Source organism: Pseudophryne corroboree, chromosome 8 (genome assembly GCF_028390025.1).
Source record: "Pseudophryne corroboree isolate aPseCor3 chromosome 8, aPseCor3.hap2, whole genome shotgun sequence".
Taxonomy (NCBI): Eukaryota; Metazoa; Chordata; class Amphibia; order Anura; family Myobatrachidae; genus Pseudophryne; species Pseudophryne corroboree.
Window position 1 is genome coordinate 414,516,079 of NC_086451.1, and position 19,238 is coordinate 414,535,316.

General features: G+C 45.5%; 1 protein-coding gene across 11 annotated transcripts in view; it reads left to right on the forward strand.

Moving 5' to 3' along the window:
- Nucleotides 1-19,238, forward strand: part of RYR1 (ryanodine receptor 1) — a 247,739-nt gene that overhangs the window by 49,147 nt on the left and 179,354 nt on the right. For all 11 annotated transcript variants that reach the window (XR_010183151.1, XM_063937896.1, XM_063937900.1 and 8 more), the window contains exons 2-3: nucleotides 18,687-18,806; nucleotides 18,893-18,997. Coding sequence is in view for 10 of the 11 variants with exons in the window: in XM_063937896.1 (XP_063793966.1) it covers nucleotides 18,687-18,806; nucleotides 18,893-18,997 (225 nt within the window). In the remaining variant the exon portion in view is untranslated. The remainder of the gene's footprint in view (nucleotides 1-18,686; nucleotides 18,807-18,892; nucleotides 18,998-19,238) is intronic.

A 19,238-nucleotide genomic window follows, 5' to 3' on the forward strand; every position in this document is an offset into this window, starting at 1 on the left:
TATTATTTTTAAAATAAAACTTTTATGCACTATGGAGCGCCCCCTATATATGTTTCATTGACAGATATATATATATATATATATATATATATATATATATATATATATATATATATATACATATATTCCAAATAGAAAGTCCACACTCACATATTAAAAAAATCAACTGCTAGGGTGCCATCTAGTAGTAGTAGTAGAATTGGAATGAAGGATATAACGACCAATGGTGTATAACAATAAGGTGATATGCCCAACTGATATAAAATAAATACATTTATTATACAATTACACACACTTTTAAAAAAAAGGGACAAACACAAATGGACTATAGTACTTAAAATCGATGAAGTCTGAATGACGAAACGCGTTGGAAGACCTGTACTGACCACATATCCAGATAAGGAATTATCTTTTAATAGTCTTTTAATTTTATTTTATATCAATTGGGCATATCACCTTATTGTTATACACCATTGGTCGCTATAGCCTTCATTCCAATTCTACCAGTTACTCTTTTCAGGGAAAGTACCATCTCTGTTATTATTTGAGGGAGTCAGCTGACGCCCCTTATCTTGGGGAGTGTTGTCTTATATTTTTTACATTGTAACCTATACAGCACATCTGACATGTTGTTCCCTTCACTCGTGGCGCAATATTATTCCTTTTTTGCTATATATATATATATATATATATATATTTGTATATGTGTATATATATATATATATATATATATATATTTGTATATGTGTATATATATATATATATATATATATATTTGTATATGTGTATATATATATATATATATATATATATATTTATATATATATATTTATTTATTTTCCTGCTGCATATATGACGTCTTAGTAATGTAACAATGCTCCCACCTTACAGGTATTGAATATACTCATTAAAATAGCTAGAAGGTGTGACTCATAGTAGATTGGGATGTATGTTCCTTCAGTGGTACTGTATATCTGGCATACTGTGTGAATTGTCATTTTTCAGGTGCGTGGTGGAAGATTTGCGATTAGTTATATTTCTGTACAGCAGACATGTCCAAACTGCGGCCCTCCAGCTGTTGTGAAACTACATATCCCAGCATGCCCTGACACAGTTTTGCTGTCAGAAAATGCTAAAGCTGTGTCAGGGCATGCTGGGATGGGTAGTTTCTCAACAGCTGGAGGGCCGCGGTTTGGTATAAGGTACTAACTGTAAGATATCTTTTAAGCAGTTTCCTCTCCACCTACCTTTTCTTTTGAAAAAACCTGCATGCTGTAAAGAAGTATAACATACTCACTAGCAGTACCCCCAGGTTGAGTATGCCATAATTACTTCTATAAGTACAGCCCTGCCCCATTATTGGTTCTACTAATTATAATTATCGTCCATTGCTTATACCCACACTGTGCTACCACCAGGCTATCTCCACTAGCCTATCCCCTGCATAATATCCCCCATTCTTCTTACTCCTGTTACTAACCCCCACTCTTTACTCCCTCTCTTCATGCACTGAGTACAGCAGGAACCGCATGCTGATAGTATCACAGAGTCTGCATCACATACAACATTACAGGCCAATCACAATCCACATCCTCCTGCAGTCATTATGGGGGAGATGTACTAAGCCTTCGTGAGAGAGATAAAGTGGACGGAGATAAAGTACCAGCCAATCAGATCCTAACTGCCATGTCACAGGCTGCGTTTGAAAAATGACAGGAGCTGATTGGTTGCTAGCTTTTCTCTCTTCACATTATCACTCTCTGAGGCTTAGTACATCAGCCCCATAGGAGAACATTGTCTTCCAGTATAGTGACTGGGGAGGGAGAGGTACTCTGTTGTAGAACTACTGTACCCCCGGACAGGGACGAAACTAGGATTTTCGTCACCCGGGGCAAGGCAATAGTCTGCCCCCCACCCCACCCCCACACAAAAAAAACACACAAAAAAACAAACTCTGTCAGACTAAAATGTCAGATTACTAGTAAATTTGAAAAAAGGGGATACAATAGTCCCCTATGTGCCTCAAATGCCCTACAGTATGCATCACATGCCCCGCCAGCGTGTTCAACTACATGCTCCACTGTGTATCCCCATACATTGCACTATATCATAACACTTCGTCACTGCACTACATTCCCCTATCCACTGCACTACATCACTATACTACATCCCCTACACGCTGAACTACATCACTACACGCCCCTGTGCACTGCACTACATTCCCTGTATACTACACTACATCACTACACTACATCCCCTTATATGCTACACCACATCAGTGCACTACATGCCCCTATATACTCCAATACATTACTACACTACATACCCTATATGCCACACTACATCACCACACTACGGCCCTCATTCCGAGTTGATCGCTAGCTGCCGTTGTTCGCAGCGCAGCGATCAGGCTAAAAATCGGCACTTCTGCGCATGCGTATGCGGCTCAATGCGCACGCGCGCCGTACTTTCACAAAAGCCGATGCAATTTTACACAAGGTCTAGCGACGCTTTTCAGTCGCACTGCTGGCCGCAGAGTGATTGACAGGAAGTGGGCGTTTCTGGAAGGTAACGGACCGTTTTCGGGGAGTGTGTGTAAAAACGCAGGCGTGTCAGATAAAAACGCAGTAGTGGCTGGGGAAACGTAGGCGTGACTGGCCGAATGCAGGGCGTGTTCGTGACGTCAAAACAGGAACTAAACAGTCTGAAGTGATCTCTAGCTAGGGGTAGGTCTCGAGCTACTCAGAAACTGCACAATCTTTTTTAGTAGCAGCGCAGCGATCCTTTCGTTCGCACTTCTGCTAAGCTAAGATACACTCCCAGAGGGCGGCGGCTTAGCGTTTGCACGGCTGCTAACAGCAGCTAGCGAGCGAACAACTCGGAATGAGGGCCTACATCCCCTTATATGCTACACCACATCAGTGCATTACATGTCCCTATATACTGCAATACATTACTACATACTCTATATGGTACACTACATCACTACACTACATCCCCCTATAAGCTACACCAAATCCCCCCATCTGGAGCTTGATACTGCTAACTGAGAGCATAGTGCGCTAGTCCCAGCACTGCGTGGCAAAGAAGAGAGTTTAAGACAGTAGCCGGCATAGGAGAGATCCCATGTACTGGAGCTCACCCATACAGCATTGGAGCCAGCTGTGGGCAGACAGGTGGGTCAGAGACATTGCCAAGGGTGCCGTCTGCTGCCTCACTGGAGCAGCACAGCACTGCCAGTACAAAAACAAAACAAAAACAAAAAAACCCTGTTCCTCTGTAACTTCTTGGCGCCCCCTCAAATCCTGCACCCGGGGCGCATGCCCCCTTAGGCCCCCCTAGTTACGGCCCTGCCACCGGAGGTCAGCCACACGGGATGAGGTTCCCTTGTTGCCTTGATAAATACATGGTTCTGTTCCTTCTCTACAGAACCTCCATGCAGAGCAGAGCAGCACGATAAACAATATTATTTACGGCTGAACCTGTCCATCTGCCAAGCTACAACTGTTTCATAGATAAAGAGCAAAATCTATTACTATAGGGATAGAGATTGGTGATATGCCCTGGGGAAAAATAGGTGAAGGGGATGGACAGCATTCAACAACACGGGCAAATGTATTATTTTAAATATTGTGAATTAACAGCAAACACAAATAATACATATACTATTAGTTTAATGGTACATCAGCCATGATGATAGTGTCCCCTGTCATGCACATGGTAAAGGGTCACTTCTAATACTGTATGTGTGAGAATACGCTGGTGGGTGTACTGAGCGGGGAGTGTGCAGCCATTTGCTGATGTGTGTGTGGGGATTGCAGGAATCCCGGTTATTTGCTGAGTCCAGGTCACAGTAAAACCCAGAACAGGTGCAGACCTAAAATATCTCCGTTCCCTGTGGTGGGGAGTGGAGCAGAGTGCTGCAGGAGCAGCTCCAAGCAGAGGCTACCAGCAGCAAAGCAGGGTCTAGATAGCAATTCTCATAGTGCCATTAAAGCTGTGAAACTTGTGATAGACGACACATTCATGAATATTCCAGAAGTGTCATTATATGTAGGGACCTGGACACTTACACTGGGTGAAGGCACTGCTGTAATGAACTTTTACATTGTTATATTTCATACTATTACTTCATAATAAAATATACTCTCTACTGATAATGCCTCATAGTAATCCATATATCTCCTCCACTTATTCCTTATCGTCCCTCTGTATTATTCCTACTGTAACTCAATATAACCCTTCCCTATAGTCCCTATACATAACACCTTCTCATACTCCCTATCATCTTTCTGTATTACTTTTCCTGTTACTCTATATAACAAAACCTTTACTATTGCCCCTCCTCTTAATCCTTATAATTTTTCTATATTACAGTTCATTTTACTCCATAAAACCCCTCCCTATAGTCCATCTTCACCCCGATAATACCACTGTAATTACTCCTCTTGTTACCCCATAACTCCTCCTCCGACTCCTATCATCTCTCTGTATTAGTTCTCCTGTTACTCTATATAACAAACCCTTTACTATAGTCACTCCTCTTAATACTTACAGTATCCTTCCTCTGTATTACTCTTCTTGTTAGTCCATATAACCCCTCCATATAATCTCTCCTTAATAATTCTCAGTATTTCTCCTCCTGTTACTCCATAGGCATATAATCAGTGGCGTAACTACTGCCCCCGCAGCCCTCGCGGTGGCTTGGAGGCGCAGGGCTGCGGGGGGCGCCGCCACTGATTTAGCGCAGATTGACATGCGGACGAGCCATCCGCATGTCAATCTGCGGTCTCCCTCCTTCCCTCCGCTGGCGCCCGCGGCCTTAGCCGCTGCTGTGAAGGAGGGACACGGAGGGCACAGCGCGCGTTTCTCCTGTGTCCCTCCTGCATCTCCGGCGGGTCTATTGAATGAAGTGCCTGTTCGTGAGCTCCAATTGGCTCACGAACCGGCACTTTATTTAACACACACGCCAGAGACGCAGGAGGGACACAGGAGAGGTGCGCGCTGTGCCCTCCGTGTCCCTTACAGCAGCGAGGGGGCAGGGTGCGGGGGGCTGTACCTGGCACTGGGGTAGGGGGAGCATATTTGGCACTTGGGGGGGCATATGTGACACTCGGGGGTATATGTGTACCTGGCACTTGCGGGGGGGGGGGGGGGGGGGGGGGCATATTTGGCATTGGGGCATGTGTGTACCTGGAACTGTGAGGGAATATCTGGCACTGGGGGCATATGTGGCACTGGGAACACAGCCCTAGCAACAAGCATTACCCCCTAGCAACGAGCATGACACCCAGTGCATGAAACCCCTGCCAACGAGCATGACACCCAGTGCATGAAACCCCTGGCAACGAGCATGACACCCTGAGCATGAAACCCCCTGGCACCGTGCATGGAACCAAGAGCATGAAACCCCTGGCAACGAGCAGGTAATTTAAAAGTAATTAGAAGCCTTACTGTAGGACTTAATGTGTAATGGGCATTGCGGTGTGTGGCATAATGTATCACGGACATTGCGGTGTGTGTCATAATGTGTCACAGGCATTACAGTGTGTGGCATACTATATCACGGGCATTGTGGTATGTGGTATAATGTCTCAGTGGCATTGCAGTGTGGCATAATGTATAACGGGCATTGCGATGTGTGGCATAGGGTATAACGGGCATTGCGGTATGTGTCACAGGCATTACGGTGTGTGGTATAATGTCTCAGGGGCATTGCAGTGTGGCATAATGTATAACGGGCATTGCAGTGTGTGGCATAGGGTATAACGGGCATTGCAGTATGTGTCACAGGTATTACGGTGTGTGGTATACTATATCACGGGCATTGTGGTATGTGGTATAATGTCTCAGGGTCATTTCAGTGTGTGGCATAATGTATCACGGACATTGCGGTGTGTGTCATAATGTGTCAGGCATTACGGTGTGTGGTATACTATATCACGGGCATTGTGGTATGTGGTATAATGTCTCAGGGTCATTGTGGTGTGTGTAATAGTATGTCACAGGCATTGTATGTGCTATAATGTATCAGGGGCATTGCAGTGTATAACGGGCATTGCGATTCCTGTCATAATGTGTCACAGGCATTACGGTGTGTGCATATTGTGTCATGTGCATTATTGTGTGTGGCATAATGTCTAAGGGCCATTGCAGTATGTGGCATAATGTATACTGGGCATTACTATAAGGAGGAAAAATGACAAATATTGTAAAGGGCATGAATCAGGATTATTTTTCTTTCCTGTGGTGGCCAACGTCTGGGCGTGCAGGGTGCAAAACTGGGGTATAAGTTAGTCTTTTCCTGCAATGCCACGCCCCTTTTTGTGAAGCCATGCCCATTTAAACAAAGCCACACACCCCTTTGTGGCGCGCGCAGGTTAATCCCTTTACTAGTGCCAATTATGGGGATGGGGGGGACGGACCTATCCTCTTACTCCTTATCACTCTGTATTACTCTTCCTTATACTCCATAGAACCCCTCCCTACAGCCTCTCCAGTTACTTTATATTACTGCTCATGTTACTCCACATAACCCTTCAGTATAGAACATCCTCTTAAATCTTATTATACATCTATATTACCCCTACTGTTACTCCATATAACCACCCCTATAGCCCTCATCATACGCCTTATCATTCCTCTGTATTACCCCTCCGGTTACCCCATAATACCCCTCCCTATAGTCCCTTCATTCATTATTTATCCCCACTGTATTACTTCTCTTGTTACTCCATATATAATCCTTCGCTATAGCCCCCCCCCCCTTTTTCCTAAGCATCCCTATGTCTTATTCCTCCTGTTACCCCATATAATATAACCCCTCTCTATACCCCCTCCTCTTACTTCCACCTCTGTATTACTCTTATTGTTACCCCACATAAACCTTCCCATTAGCCCCTCCTCTTACTCGCTATCATCCCTCTGTATTACCCCTCCTGTTACTCCATATACTCTTTCCCTATAACGCTTATTTTTTATAAAATATTACCTATCCCTATATTCTATCCCTTTACTCCACAGAATAGCTCACTCTAGCTTCCTCTCATACTACAGATAACCTTACATTCTATCTCCTCTTATTACTCTGTATTCTATATCACCCCTCCGTATACAGTAATTCCTTGTTTTACTCCATATAACTACTACTTATACAGCTACTCCTTTTATTCCATATTACTCCTGAGATTCCATATAATTTCTCCCTATAGCTCCTGTTACCCCGTCTAATCTCATAATTACTCCTAGGACTCCAATTACTTCATATAAACACTTCTAACGGGATGCAGTCAATTTACCTCCAATCAAAATCCCGACGGTCGAAATCCCGACAAGGTCAAAATCCCGATATGGACAAAATACCGACATTTAAAATACCGACAAGGTCAAAATACCGACATGTAAAATGGCGATATGTCAAAATGCCAACATGAAGTTTTCATGATTTTTTACATTGAAACCGACTTGTTCATACTTTACCATCCCAGTGGACTTGGAGGGGGAATATAATAGTGTGCCGAGCGCAGCATGGCGAGCGCATGCGGTACACTCATATGGTGTCCATGTCAACCTATGTTGACATACACACAAAAAACAATGAAAACGCATGTCGGTATTTTGACCTGTCGGCATTTTACATGTCAGTATTGTGACCTTGTCAGTATTTTAAATGTTGGTATTTTGTCCATGTCGGGATTTTGACCTTGTTGGGATTTTGACCGTCGGTCAATTGCTGTCGGGATTTCAACCGTCTGGATTTTGATTGGAGGTATTTCATACCGATCCCCTTCTAACTACTTCTGCTAGCCGATATAGCTCATCCTGTAATGCCATATAATTTCTCTCTACAATTCTATATTACTTCATATAACAAATCCATATCCTCCTATTACTCTATATTCAACTCCTATTACGACAACTATTTCCAATTATTCTTCCTGCTAATCCAAATTACTCCCACCTACACCTCATTCTGTTGCTTCAGAGAACCCTTTTCTATAACTCCACTTACTACCAGAATGGGTGTGGTTCATTAGGTCGACATGCATTGGGTCGACCACTGAAGGTCAACATGCATTAGGACGACACGGCCATTAGGTCAACATGTACAAGGACGACATGAGTTTTTTTTATTGTTTTTGGTGTCGTTTTCTTCGAAAAGGGACGGGAACACCAATTAGTGCTCCGTGTCTCCTCGCATGGCTCACTTCGCTCGCCATTCTTCGGGCAAGGTGCCTCGCTCTGCTACCGCTGCGCTCGGCACAGGTTACCGTTCCCAATTGTAGTCCATGTGGATCGTTAAGTATGAATAAGGTCAAAAAATGTAACAAATTGTGAAAAACTTATGTCGACCTCTTTGCATGTTGACCTAATACACGTCGACCTAATGACCATGTCAACCTTCAGTGGTCGACCCAATGTATGTCGACCTAACGACTGCCATCCACCAGAATTACTATTTACTAACATTATATTTACTGAAAATGTATAAGCTACTTCCCTGCCACCACCAATTTTACTAACATTGGTAAAGCAAGCGTCCGTAAACGCTAATGATGTTCAGCAAATATCCTCATTACTCCATCATCCAGTCTGAAGCAAGTTCTTCGCCTCACCACAAACTGTTTAGCACTTGATGTACAGTATATGGGAGATGCCGTGCCCCCAGCCTCCACCCCCCCCCCCACCCATTTACCCCACTGCCATCTTAGAAGCGGTTATGGTATAATAGGTCGACACGCACAGGGTTGACATGGCTAATACGTCGACAGATTACCATTCCAAATCGTAGTCAACGTGGATGGTAAATTATGAAAAAGTTGAAATAATGCAAAAAAAAAAATATATCCAAAAAACTTGTGTCGACCATATGCTGAGTTGACCATTGTCATGGCAATTACTTGAACCTCTTGACCTTTTGACCATGTCAACCATAATGTGTCGACCTATGGACCGGGTACACTTAGAAACACAAGAGGATTGGTCATTTAATTGCACTGTAGTGTAGAGCTCTTAATTTACCAGCTATTTTTCTTTTCTATTTCCATCTAACTATATAGATCAGGGGTTGCCAACCAGTCATTGGCAAAGAGCCAGAAAAGATCTGTAGTCAAGGATAAGAGCTATATCATGCGCGCGCCGAAGGTACGCAAGTAAAAATGGGGGCGTGGCATAGTTGTCACAAAGCCACACCCCATTTTTATGCGCACACCTTTTGGTTTGACCATTGTAGGAGTATGACCTTGTGTCATAACCCCATTTTTAGTCATGTTGTACAGTGCCACATACATATAAAAACACCAAAAACTGGGTGCCTCCACAGTGCCAAATACATATATGCCCTCACAGTGCCAGATAAATATATGTCCCCACAGTGCCAGATACATAAATTCCTCCACAGTGCCAGATACATAAATTCCTCCACAATGCCAGATACATATATGCCCCCACAGTGCCAGATACATATATGTCCCCATAGTGCCAGATATGCCCCCACTGCCAGATACACATCTCTTCAGTGCCAGATATGCCCCCAGTGTAAGATACACATGTCCCCCAAGTGCCAGATATGCCCCCAGTGCCAGATATGCCCACAGTGCCAGATATGCCCCCAGTGCTAAATATGCCCCCACTGTCATCTACACATCTCCCCAGTATCAGATATGCCCCCACTGCCAGCTACACGTCTCCCCAGTGCCAGATATGCCCCCAGTACCAGAAACACGCCCCCCCCAGTGCCAGATATACTCCCAGTGCCAGAAACACATGTCCCCCCAGTGCCAGATATGCCCCCAGTGCCAGATACACGTCTCCCCAGTGCCAGATACACGTCTCCCCAGTGCCAGATACACGTCTCCCCAGTGCCAGATATGCCCCCAGTGCCAGATACACGTCCCCCCAGTGCCAGATATGCCCCCAGTGTAAGATACACATGACCCCACACTGTGCCCCCCCCCCCCCCCCAAGTGCTGCTCATCGCTGCGCTGCTGCTCTGCTCAGTCTGCTGCTTGTGAGGGGAGGAGAGCGCAGCGTGCGCCTCTCCTGCCCCTCAGTCTCCACTCTCCGGCGGCGTTGATTCTCTCTAATTAGGCGCCGGTCCGTGAGCCAATCAGAGTTCACGGACCGGCAGCTTAGACTCCTGATTGGTAGCCGGTCTGCGAGCTCTGATTGGCTCACGGGCTGGCGCCGGGCACTGTAGACTAGGGCAGCGGGAGGCACCACGGGAGCTTACGAGCCGCATGCGGAGATAGAAAGAGCCGCATGCGGTTCAAGAGCCGCGGGTTGGCCATCGCTGATATACTGTAGATTGTCATATTCCATCAGTTTGTTTTGAAACCACTTGCATTTATACAATCTAAATTCCGGGTGTGGTATGGAAGGTCAACAGTAACCAGGTCGACAGTGTCTAGGTTGACCACTATTTGTTGACAGTAACTAAGTCAACAGGTTTTCTAGGTCGACAGGTCAAAAGGTCGACATGAGTTTTTGAAAAAAAAATGGTGTCGTTTTCTCCGTACAGTGGGGGTCATTCAGACCTGATCGCTTGCTACCATTTTTTGCAGCACTGCGATCAAGTCAGAACTGCGCATGCGTATGTACCGCAATGCGCAGGCGTGTTACACAGGTACAAAGCGGATCGTTGCCGTGCGATGGGTTTTACAAATAATCTATTCGCACAGCCGATCGCAAGGTGATTGGCAGGAAGAAGGCGTTTGTGGGTGTCAACTGACCTTTTTCTGAGAGTGGTTGGAAAAAAGCAGGCGTGTCCAAGCGTTTGCAGGGCGGGTGTCTGACGTCAATTCCAGCCCCGGACAGGCTAAAGTGATCACAACGGCTGAGTAAGTTCCGGGCAACTCAGAAACTGCACAAACTTTTTTTGTACCGCTTGGCTGCACATGCGATCGCACACTTGCACAGCTAAAATACACTCCCCGGTGGGCGGCGACTATGTGAATGCAGAACTGCAAAAAACAGCTAGCGAGCGATCGGGTTTGAATTAGTGCACCGTGTCCCGTCGTATGGCTCGCTTCGCTCGCCATGCTTCGGGCAAGGTGCCTCGCTCCGCTACCGCTGCGCTCGGCACAGGTTACTATTCCCAATCGTAGTCCGCGTGGATCGTTAAGTTTGAAAAAGGTTAAAAAAAAAAATGTGTGAAAAACTCATGTCGACCTTTTGACCTGTCGACCTAGAACATGTCGCCCTAGTTACTGTCGACCAATAGTGGTCGACCTAGTTACTGTCGAGCTAGAGAACGGATACCCTAATTTCCAACTACATCCTTTTTCTATGGTTTGGCCTCATAGCTAGGCAGGAAATGACTGTATCTGTAGATATCACTGTATAGGGTGACAGTGTGTCAGGTGTAGGTGAGGGCCATGTCATGTACTCTAAGTGTGTAAATACAGTATAAATCTGTATTACCCTAGTCTACACAAGCTCATCAATGGGAAACCCGTCCGATAGCCTGATAGCTGTTGTGCGAATTCGCATAGTGGACGATCATCGTTCGACTGTGCATGCGTACGGATCATTATATGCACACACGAGGCCAAACTGCAGCGTCTTTTTTAGGGGTGGTTACTGGCCGTTTATTGGGAGTGTCAGGGAAAACGCAGGCGTGCCCAAGCGTTTTCAGGGAGGGTGTGTGACGTCTGCTCCGGCCCCGATCAGCCTGTTTGTATCGCACTGTAGGAGTAAGTCCTGGGCTGCGCACAGACTGGAAAATGATTCGATGGTGAGTTGTGAACGGATTTGCAGCTGACTGGCGTACACAGAGATTTTTGAAAGGCGTACGCAGACTTGTATGGGGCGGATTTTTACTCTGTCTGAGCGGCTATCTGATCGCAGACCTATAGATGGAGTTGCGCTCATATGAGGTGGCTCCATCGCATACGATCGATCCGTCCACCAAGTCACACCGGGAGAGCACTGAGACGCTCCCATTCTACTGAATGAGGTGCGTGCGCATCACAGACGTGCGCGTGTCCCAGACCCGGCGATATGTGCGCCAGGGCGGGCGCACCCAGGCACAGACGGAGTCACGATTAGCGTAACTCCATCTCTATGCAAATTCGCAGAGGAGCTATCAATAAACCTGCAATAATTTCTGTTCCGTGCTCTTATAGGGGGTCATTCCGAGTTGATCGCTAGCTGAAAATATTTGCTGTGCTGCGATTAAGGGAAAAAAACGGCACTTCTGCGCATGCGGCACAGTGCACGCGCGCAACATACTTTCACAACGGCCTATGTATTTTCACACAAGGTATAGCGAAGCATTTCAGTCGCACTGCTGGCCGCAGAGTGATTGACAGGAAGGGGGCGTTTCTGGGTGTCAACTGACCGTTTCCAGGGAGTGTTCGAAAAAACGCAGGCGTGCCAGGAAAAACGCAGGCGTGGCTGGCCGAACGCAGGGCGTGTTTGTAACATCAAATCCGGAACTGAACAGTCTGAAGTGATCGCAAGCGCTGAGTAGGTCTGAAGCTACTCTGAAACTGCACATTATTTTTTTGTAGCCGCTCTGCGATCCTTTCGTTCGCACTTCTGCTAAGCTAATATACACTCCCAGAGGGCGGCGGCTTAGCGTTTGCACCGCTGCTAAAAACAGCTAGCGAGCGATCAACTCTGAATGACCCCCATAATCTCTGTTTGTTTGTCTTATTATATTTCACACAGTGCTAGTCTGTATAATCTCCTCCTATTACTCTACATACAGTATCCTCTGCTAACAACACCTGATATTTCATAGAGCCCCTCTCTGGAACTTATTTTAAGCTATATAATATTTATGACCGATAATGACAATATTGGGCGTGTGTGCATGTGGGACTCAACAATGGGGGTAATTCAGGCCTGTTCGCTAGCAAGCAATTTTTGCAGCCCTGCGATCAGATAGTCGCCGCCTACAGGGGGAGTGTATTTTCACTGTGCAAGTGTGTGATCATGTGCAGCAGATTTTGTGTAGTCTCTGCGCAACCCAGGACTTACTCAGCCGCTGCGATCACATCAGCCTGTACAGGACTGGATTTGCCGTCAGACACCCTCTCTTCTAACACTTGAACACACCAGCGTTTTTCCTGACACTCCCTGAAAACACTCAGTTGCCACCCACAAACGCCCTCTTCTTGCGATCGCCCGTGCGAATGGATCCTTTGCACAAACCCATCTCTGACCGGCGATCCCCATTGTTGTTCGACGCGCGTGCACATTGCAGTGCATACGCACGCACAGTACAGACCTGATCACCCGCTATGTGAAAACGCACAGCAGTGATCAGGTCTGGTTACCATGACAACTGGATGTAGAGGGACTCGCAGAGGAGGGGATACAGTGAAGCCTAAAAATAAGAGACATACAGTAGGGGCAGATGTACTAAACCTTGGAGCATGATAAATAGGAGCAGGCTGAGGTGCTGGAGGGGAACAGAGACTCAGAGGGTCGGGAGAAAAGAGGGGGGAAAACAAGAAGACAGGGGGAAGAGTGGTAGAAAAGAAAGAGGGGACAGAGAAGAAAGAAAGAAAGAAAGAAAGAAAGAGAGAGAAAGAAAGAAAAAGAGAAAGAAAGAAGGAAGGGATAGGGAAAAGAGTAAAAGCACAGAGAAAGAAGGGGAAGGGTATCAGAGGGAGAAAGACAATCCTGAAGAGGTTAGGAGAGAGAGATGGGGTAGAGACAGGGGGGGTCATTCAGACTGCATTGCGGCAGCGATCGCAGTCTGAATTACTTTGTGGAGTGTGCACGCGCAACGGCCACACTGCGCATGCGCATCCCGGGAGCCCAGTGAGATGCTATCAGCATCTCACTGGCTGCAATTGCCTCTACCTGATTGACAGGCAGAGGCGGTTGCTGGGCGGAAGGAGGCATGCCAATGGTGTTAGAACGCCATTGGCGGGGCGCGGCCCGGACAACGGTTGCGTGTCTGGACCATTGGGGGGCAGGGGTTGGGCCGTGGCGGCTGCGTGACATCACACACAGCTGCTGCGACCCGGAACGCAGCGGGTAGCTCCCTGCCAGCGCTCAGGAGCTGCACAAGTAGGGAGCTACTCGCCAGCTACAAAAGCATTGCCGCTGTGCAATGCTTTTGTACCTGTGCGTGGGAGTGGGATAAAGCCTGACATGTGGGGCGGACTAGCCCTGTGCTGGGCATCCCCCCGCATGTCAGAGTAAATGATCGTAGATGTGCTAAATTTAGCACATCTACGATCAAATCTGAATTACGCCCAATGAAAACAAAGAGAGATAAAGAGAAACACACAGGCAATGCCAGGAACAGCAGCTAGTATTACATATACCTTTCAATCATTCTGTTATTCCATATAGCCTCTCCCTATAACTCTTACTTCAATAACTTCTCCCTATTTTTGATACATCTTCCACATGTATTACAGCGTCCCTGTGTGCTCACTGATGGGGCGCTATTATTGGTGCTTCTATATGTAAGATAGCACGCCGATGTGCAGGGCAATGAATGAACGGTAAGTTGCACTGACCGCTCTGACACCTGCAGCTGATTTTGACAGCTGCAGGTGTCGTTGCCCTATTATATCTCCACAGCAGGAACAGCACTATCCCTGGCTGCGATGGCTGAAGGCTCCAGGTTGCATGTAAGATCTCGCAGTAAGGAGATCTCACACATGCTCAGTGGAGCCGGCCGGGGGGAGAGACACAGCGCTGGGTGCTCAGGCAGGGACCACCGGAGGGGGAAGTTTTCACTCCTCCGCTCCAGCAAACGAAATGGTCTTACGTCTTGTCGATGTACAGTACCTTCCTGCTTCGCCTTGATACCGAGGCGAAGCAGGAACAGCTATAGCAGCACGATGTGTTCCGCTATAGTACATCTACCCCGTTATTTCATCAAATCTCTCCCTATTACTCCCCTTATTACCCTTATTAATCTATATAACATATCCATCCTACTATTCTTTCTGTTATTATGAGTTTTTCTATTACTCCATAAAACATTTCCCTCAAACTCCTCCCGTCCCTCCATACTGTATAACTGCTCCCTCTTCCTCCTCCTGTTCCTCCATATAACAGCTACCTATAACTCCTCCTGTTCCTCTATATAACATCTTCCGCTAACTCCTATTCCTCCATATAACATAGCAGTCTAACTCCTCCTGTTCCTCCATATAACATCTCCCACTAACTCCTATTCCTCCATATAACATATCAATCTAACTCCTCCTGTTCCTCCATACATCTCCCTCTAGCTCCTCTTGTTCCTCCATATAACAGCTCCCTCTAGCTCAGAGGTTCTCAAACTTGGTCCTCGTGGGCCCACACAGTGCATGTTTTGCAGGTCTCCTCACAGAATCGCAAGTGAAATAATTAGCTCCACCTGTGGACCTTTTAAAATGTGTCAGTGAGTAATTAATACACCTGTGCACCTGCTGGGTTACCTGCAAAACATGCACTGTGTGGGCCCACGAGGACCGAGTTTGAGAACCTCTGCTCTAGCTCTTCCATCTTCATATAACTCCTCCTTTTCCTCTATATAGCAGTTCCCTATAACTCCTCCCATTCCTCCGTATAACAGCTCCCTATAACTCCTCCTTTTCCTTCATATAACATCTCCCTATAACGCCTCCTGTTCCTCCATAAAACATCTCCCTCTAGCTTCTCCTGTTCCTCCATAAAACATCTCCCTCTAGCTTCTCCTGTTCCTCCATAAAACATCTCCCTCTAGCTTCTCCTGTTCCCCCATATAACAGCTCCCTCTAGTTCCTCCTGTATCTCCATATAACATCTCCCTATAACTCCTCCTGTTCCTCCATATAGCAACTCCCTATAACTCCTCCTGTTCCTCCATATAACATTTCCCTGTAACGCCTCTTGTTCCTCCATATAGCAGCTCCCTGTAACTCCTCCTATTCCTCCATATAACAGCTCCCTGTAACTCCTCCTATTCCTCCATATAACAGCTCCCTAGAATTCCTCCTGTTCTTCCATATAACACCTCCTTATATAACTCCTCCTGTTCCACCATATAAAGTCTCCCTCCATCCCCTCTTGCTACTGCATATAACCTCTCTATAACTACTCATGTTACTCTATATAAGCTCTTCTTATACAGTAAGTCATGCTGTTACTCTTCATTAAATCTCCCTATAACTTCTACCATTACAGTACAACATATAACACCTTCCTATAAATGTTCCTATTACTTCAAATAGATTTTGCTCCTGTTTCTTCTGCTGTTAACTTTAACATTTACATCCCCTTCAGTTCCCCCGTATTACCTCTCATTGCCTCTTCATAGTATTCCATATAACATCTCATGTAACTTGTCTTCATCATTCTTACTCTTTACACCAGCTCATATTACTGAACCCATCCTCATAACTTTTACTATAACTCTCTATGCTGTCTCGTGTTGCCTCCACATAACAGACTCTACCCTACATCTCCATTTAGCCTATTCAATTGCACCCACATACTCTTCTTATCAGTCTGACTTTCAAACACTAAATAAAAGTTTCTGTATGGCAGTATCTGTCTAAGGGTGGCTCTATCCTCAAATTTTTCCCCCATAGTCTAAAGGACCATATAGACGGGCAGATGTGCGAGAGATGTGTGCTGAGCGAACCGCTCAGCACACGTCTCTCCCGCCGCTCAGCACAGCGCGATCTGTGCTGAGCGTGCGGGGGGAGACGGGGGGCGCTCATTTCACCCAGCGGGTGGAATGAGCGACCCGCTAGATTGGCCTGCACGGCAGACCAATCTAGCACCAGCGATAGCGATGCGTGGGGCTGCGCATCGCTATCGCTGTATGGGGCACACACAGAGCGATCCTGCTTAAATTCTAAGCAATCTAGTCAGATTGCTTAGAATATCGCTCCATGAGTACCCCCCTTAACAATTTGGACTCAAAGACAGTGGCAAGAACAAATATTATGAAAACTGAGGCCAGATGTTTGGTTCTGATATGAATGGTTGACCATGGCTGACACGGGACAGGTCGACACAAGAAAAGGTCAACATGGATTTTTGAACTCTTTTTGGTGTCATTTTTTCCATAACATGACCAGGAACTCCAATTAGTGTACCGAGTCCTCTTGCATGGCTCGCGATGCTGCGGTTATTATTCCCAATCATAGTCTACGTGGATGAAAAAATAAATAAAAAAAAAGTTTTTTTAAAAAAAGGTTACATCGACCTTTCCACGTGTTGACCATTTTTTACGTACCAACAATTTGTCCATGTCGACCATGTCAATGTCGGCCAATAGTGGTCGACCTAATGACTGTCGACCTAAGTAGGGTCGACCTGCCAAACGGATACCAGATTTTTAACCGACCCTTCTCTGTAGTCACACTAAGCTTCAATATGTTATGAATGTGCCTCCAAGGCCTAGTTGCTAAAATGTTTGCTATGATAACTGTAACTTTAATCAACAATAAAAACAAAACTTGTATTTAAAAAAAAAAAAGAAAAGACTGAAGAGTTAAGTGCTACTGCCTCGGCAATACTGGCTCGTAATGGTAAGAATTACTTTCCACCTTGGTGCGCCAATCTCTGCCTTATCTCAAATGCATAAGCTGACCTGCCATTCAATTCCTCAAACAATATCAAATAATTATTTATAAAGACAGAACAGACATACAAACAAACAAACACACACACACACACACACACACACACACACACACACACACACACACACACACATACACAGTGTATAAATATATATATATATATGTGTGTGTGTATATATATACACATACTATGCATATATATGTACACACACATACATATATATATATATATATATATACATACTGTGTATATATATATATAGATATATATAGATATATATATATATATAGATATATATATATAGAGAGAGAGAGAGAGAGAGAGAGAGAATGTTATTTTTAACGTAGACAATTTTATTAATTATTCTAATAAAAAAAATCTTAGACATTACTGCATTACAAAAAAATGCTTTATATGAAGAGAAAGGTTCTCTTATGCATTATCATATTGCCACTGCCATTGCCAGAGCAGGTCTAGCAGCAGTACAAATAGCAATGGACTGGAGCATGAAGGGCCCACCAGGGAATACAGTGGTAGGAGCCCAAGCTTGAGGGATGTGGCCAGTCTCCAAAGGGGATATGGCCAGCCACCACAGAGGGACTTGACCAACCATTAGAGAAGACATGCACAAAACAGGACCCCTGCATAAAGGAGGGGACAGGGGTGTTGCAGGACCACCCACTTTGATTGGCAGGGACTAATCTTGGTGTGGTTTCCATAGAAACAAAGCTACACTCATGATCCTTCCTCACCAAGTTACTGACCCATAGAGGAGGGAGTGGGGTCCTTAGGCAGTGGGGCTCACTGTGAATTTCACCATTACCCTGGGGTGAATTGAGACAGATCGGCTAACAAAAGCACCCGTTTTTGCAGGCAAAATGGGCTATAAAAAAAGCAAATGCTGAATCTGTAAAGGTGTTTATGAAAATCGATTCACTGGAGGGTGTCTGTGATATTGGTGTCTTACAGCCAGATCTAGGATGAATGAAAATCAGATACACTGGTGATAACTCTGGTGTACAAGGTCTACTCAGTAAAGGCCCTCTTAGGATTTGGTTTACACATGTTGCTTTCTGTGATGGACCATCGTAAGTGTCCTGCTAAGATCTCTTTCTACAAACTCTGTAATCTCTGTTTTTGTGTCTTATTTGCAGGAAGATGTGGTGGTTCTGCAATGCAGCGCCACAATCCATAAAGAGAACCTTAAGATGTGCATGGGAGCAGAGGGCTTTGGGAACCGTCTCTGCTTCCTGGAATCAACATCCAATGCTCAGGTTTGACATGACCCTCTCACTGCCTTTGTTTCTGCTTCCCACCGGTGAGTCTCTGCCCTTTCTCTTACACATATTTTCTCTTTTAGAATGTGCCTCCAGACCTGGCCATCTGCTGCTTTATTCTGGAGCAGTCTCTGTCAGTTCGCGCTCTGCAGGAAATGTTGGCCAACACTGTGGAGATGGGAAGCGAGGTATGGTCCGTTCTTCTGCTGCCATTGTACACACTCGTTTGTCTACTGCTTGTGTTTGCCCTTAGTTTTGTCGCCTAGTTTTGTAGCAGTGTGACCAGCATTTATGCTAATGTTACGTTCTCTGCTGCTGGGAACTTTTTATGAAGTTACATATTTGTTGGAACTGATTGTCATCTTCTTTTTCCAGATTTATAGTAACTTTTCTCTTCTTCATCAAAGTTTTGGAGATTTTGCCCAATGC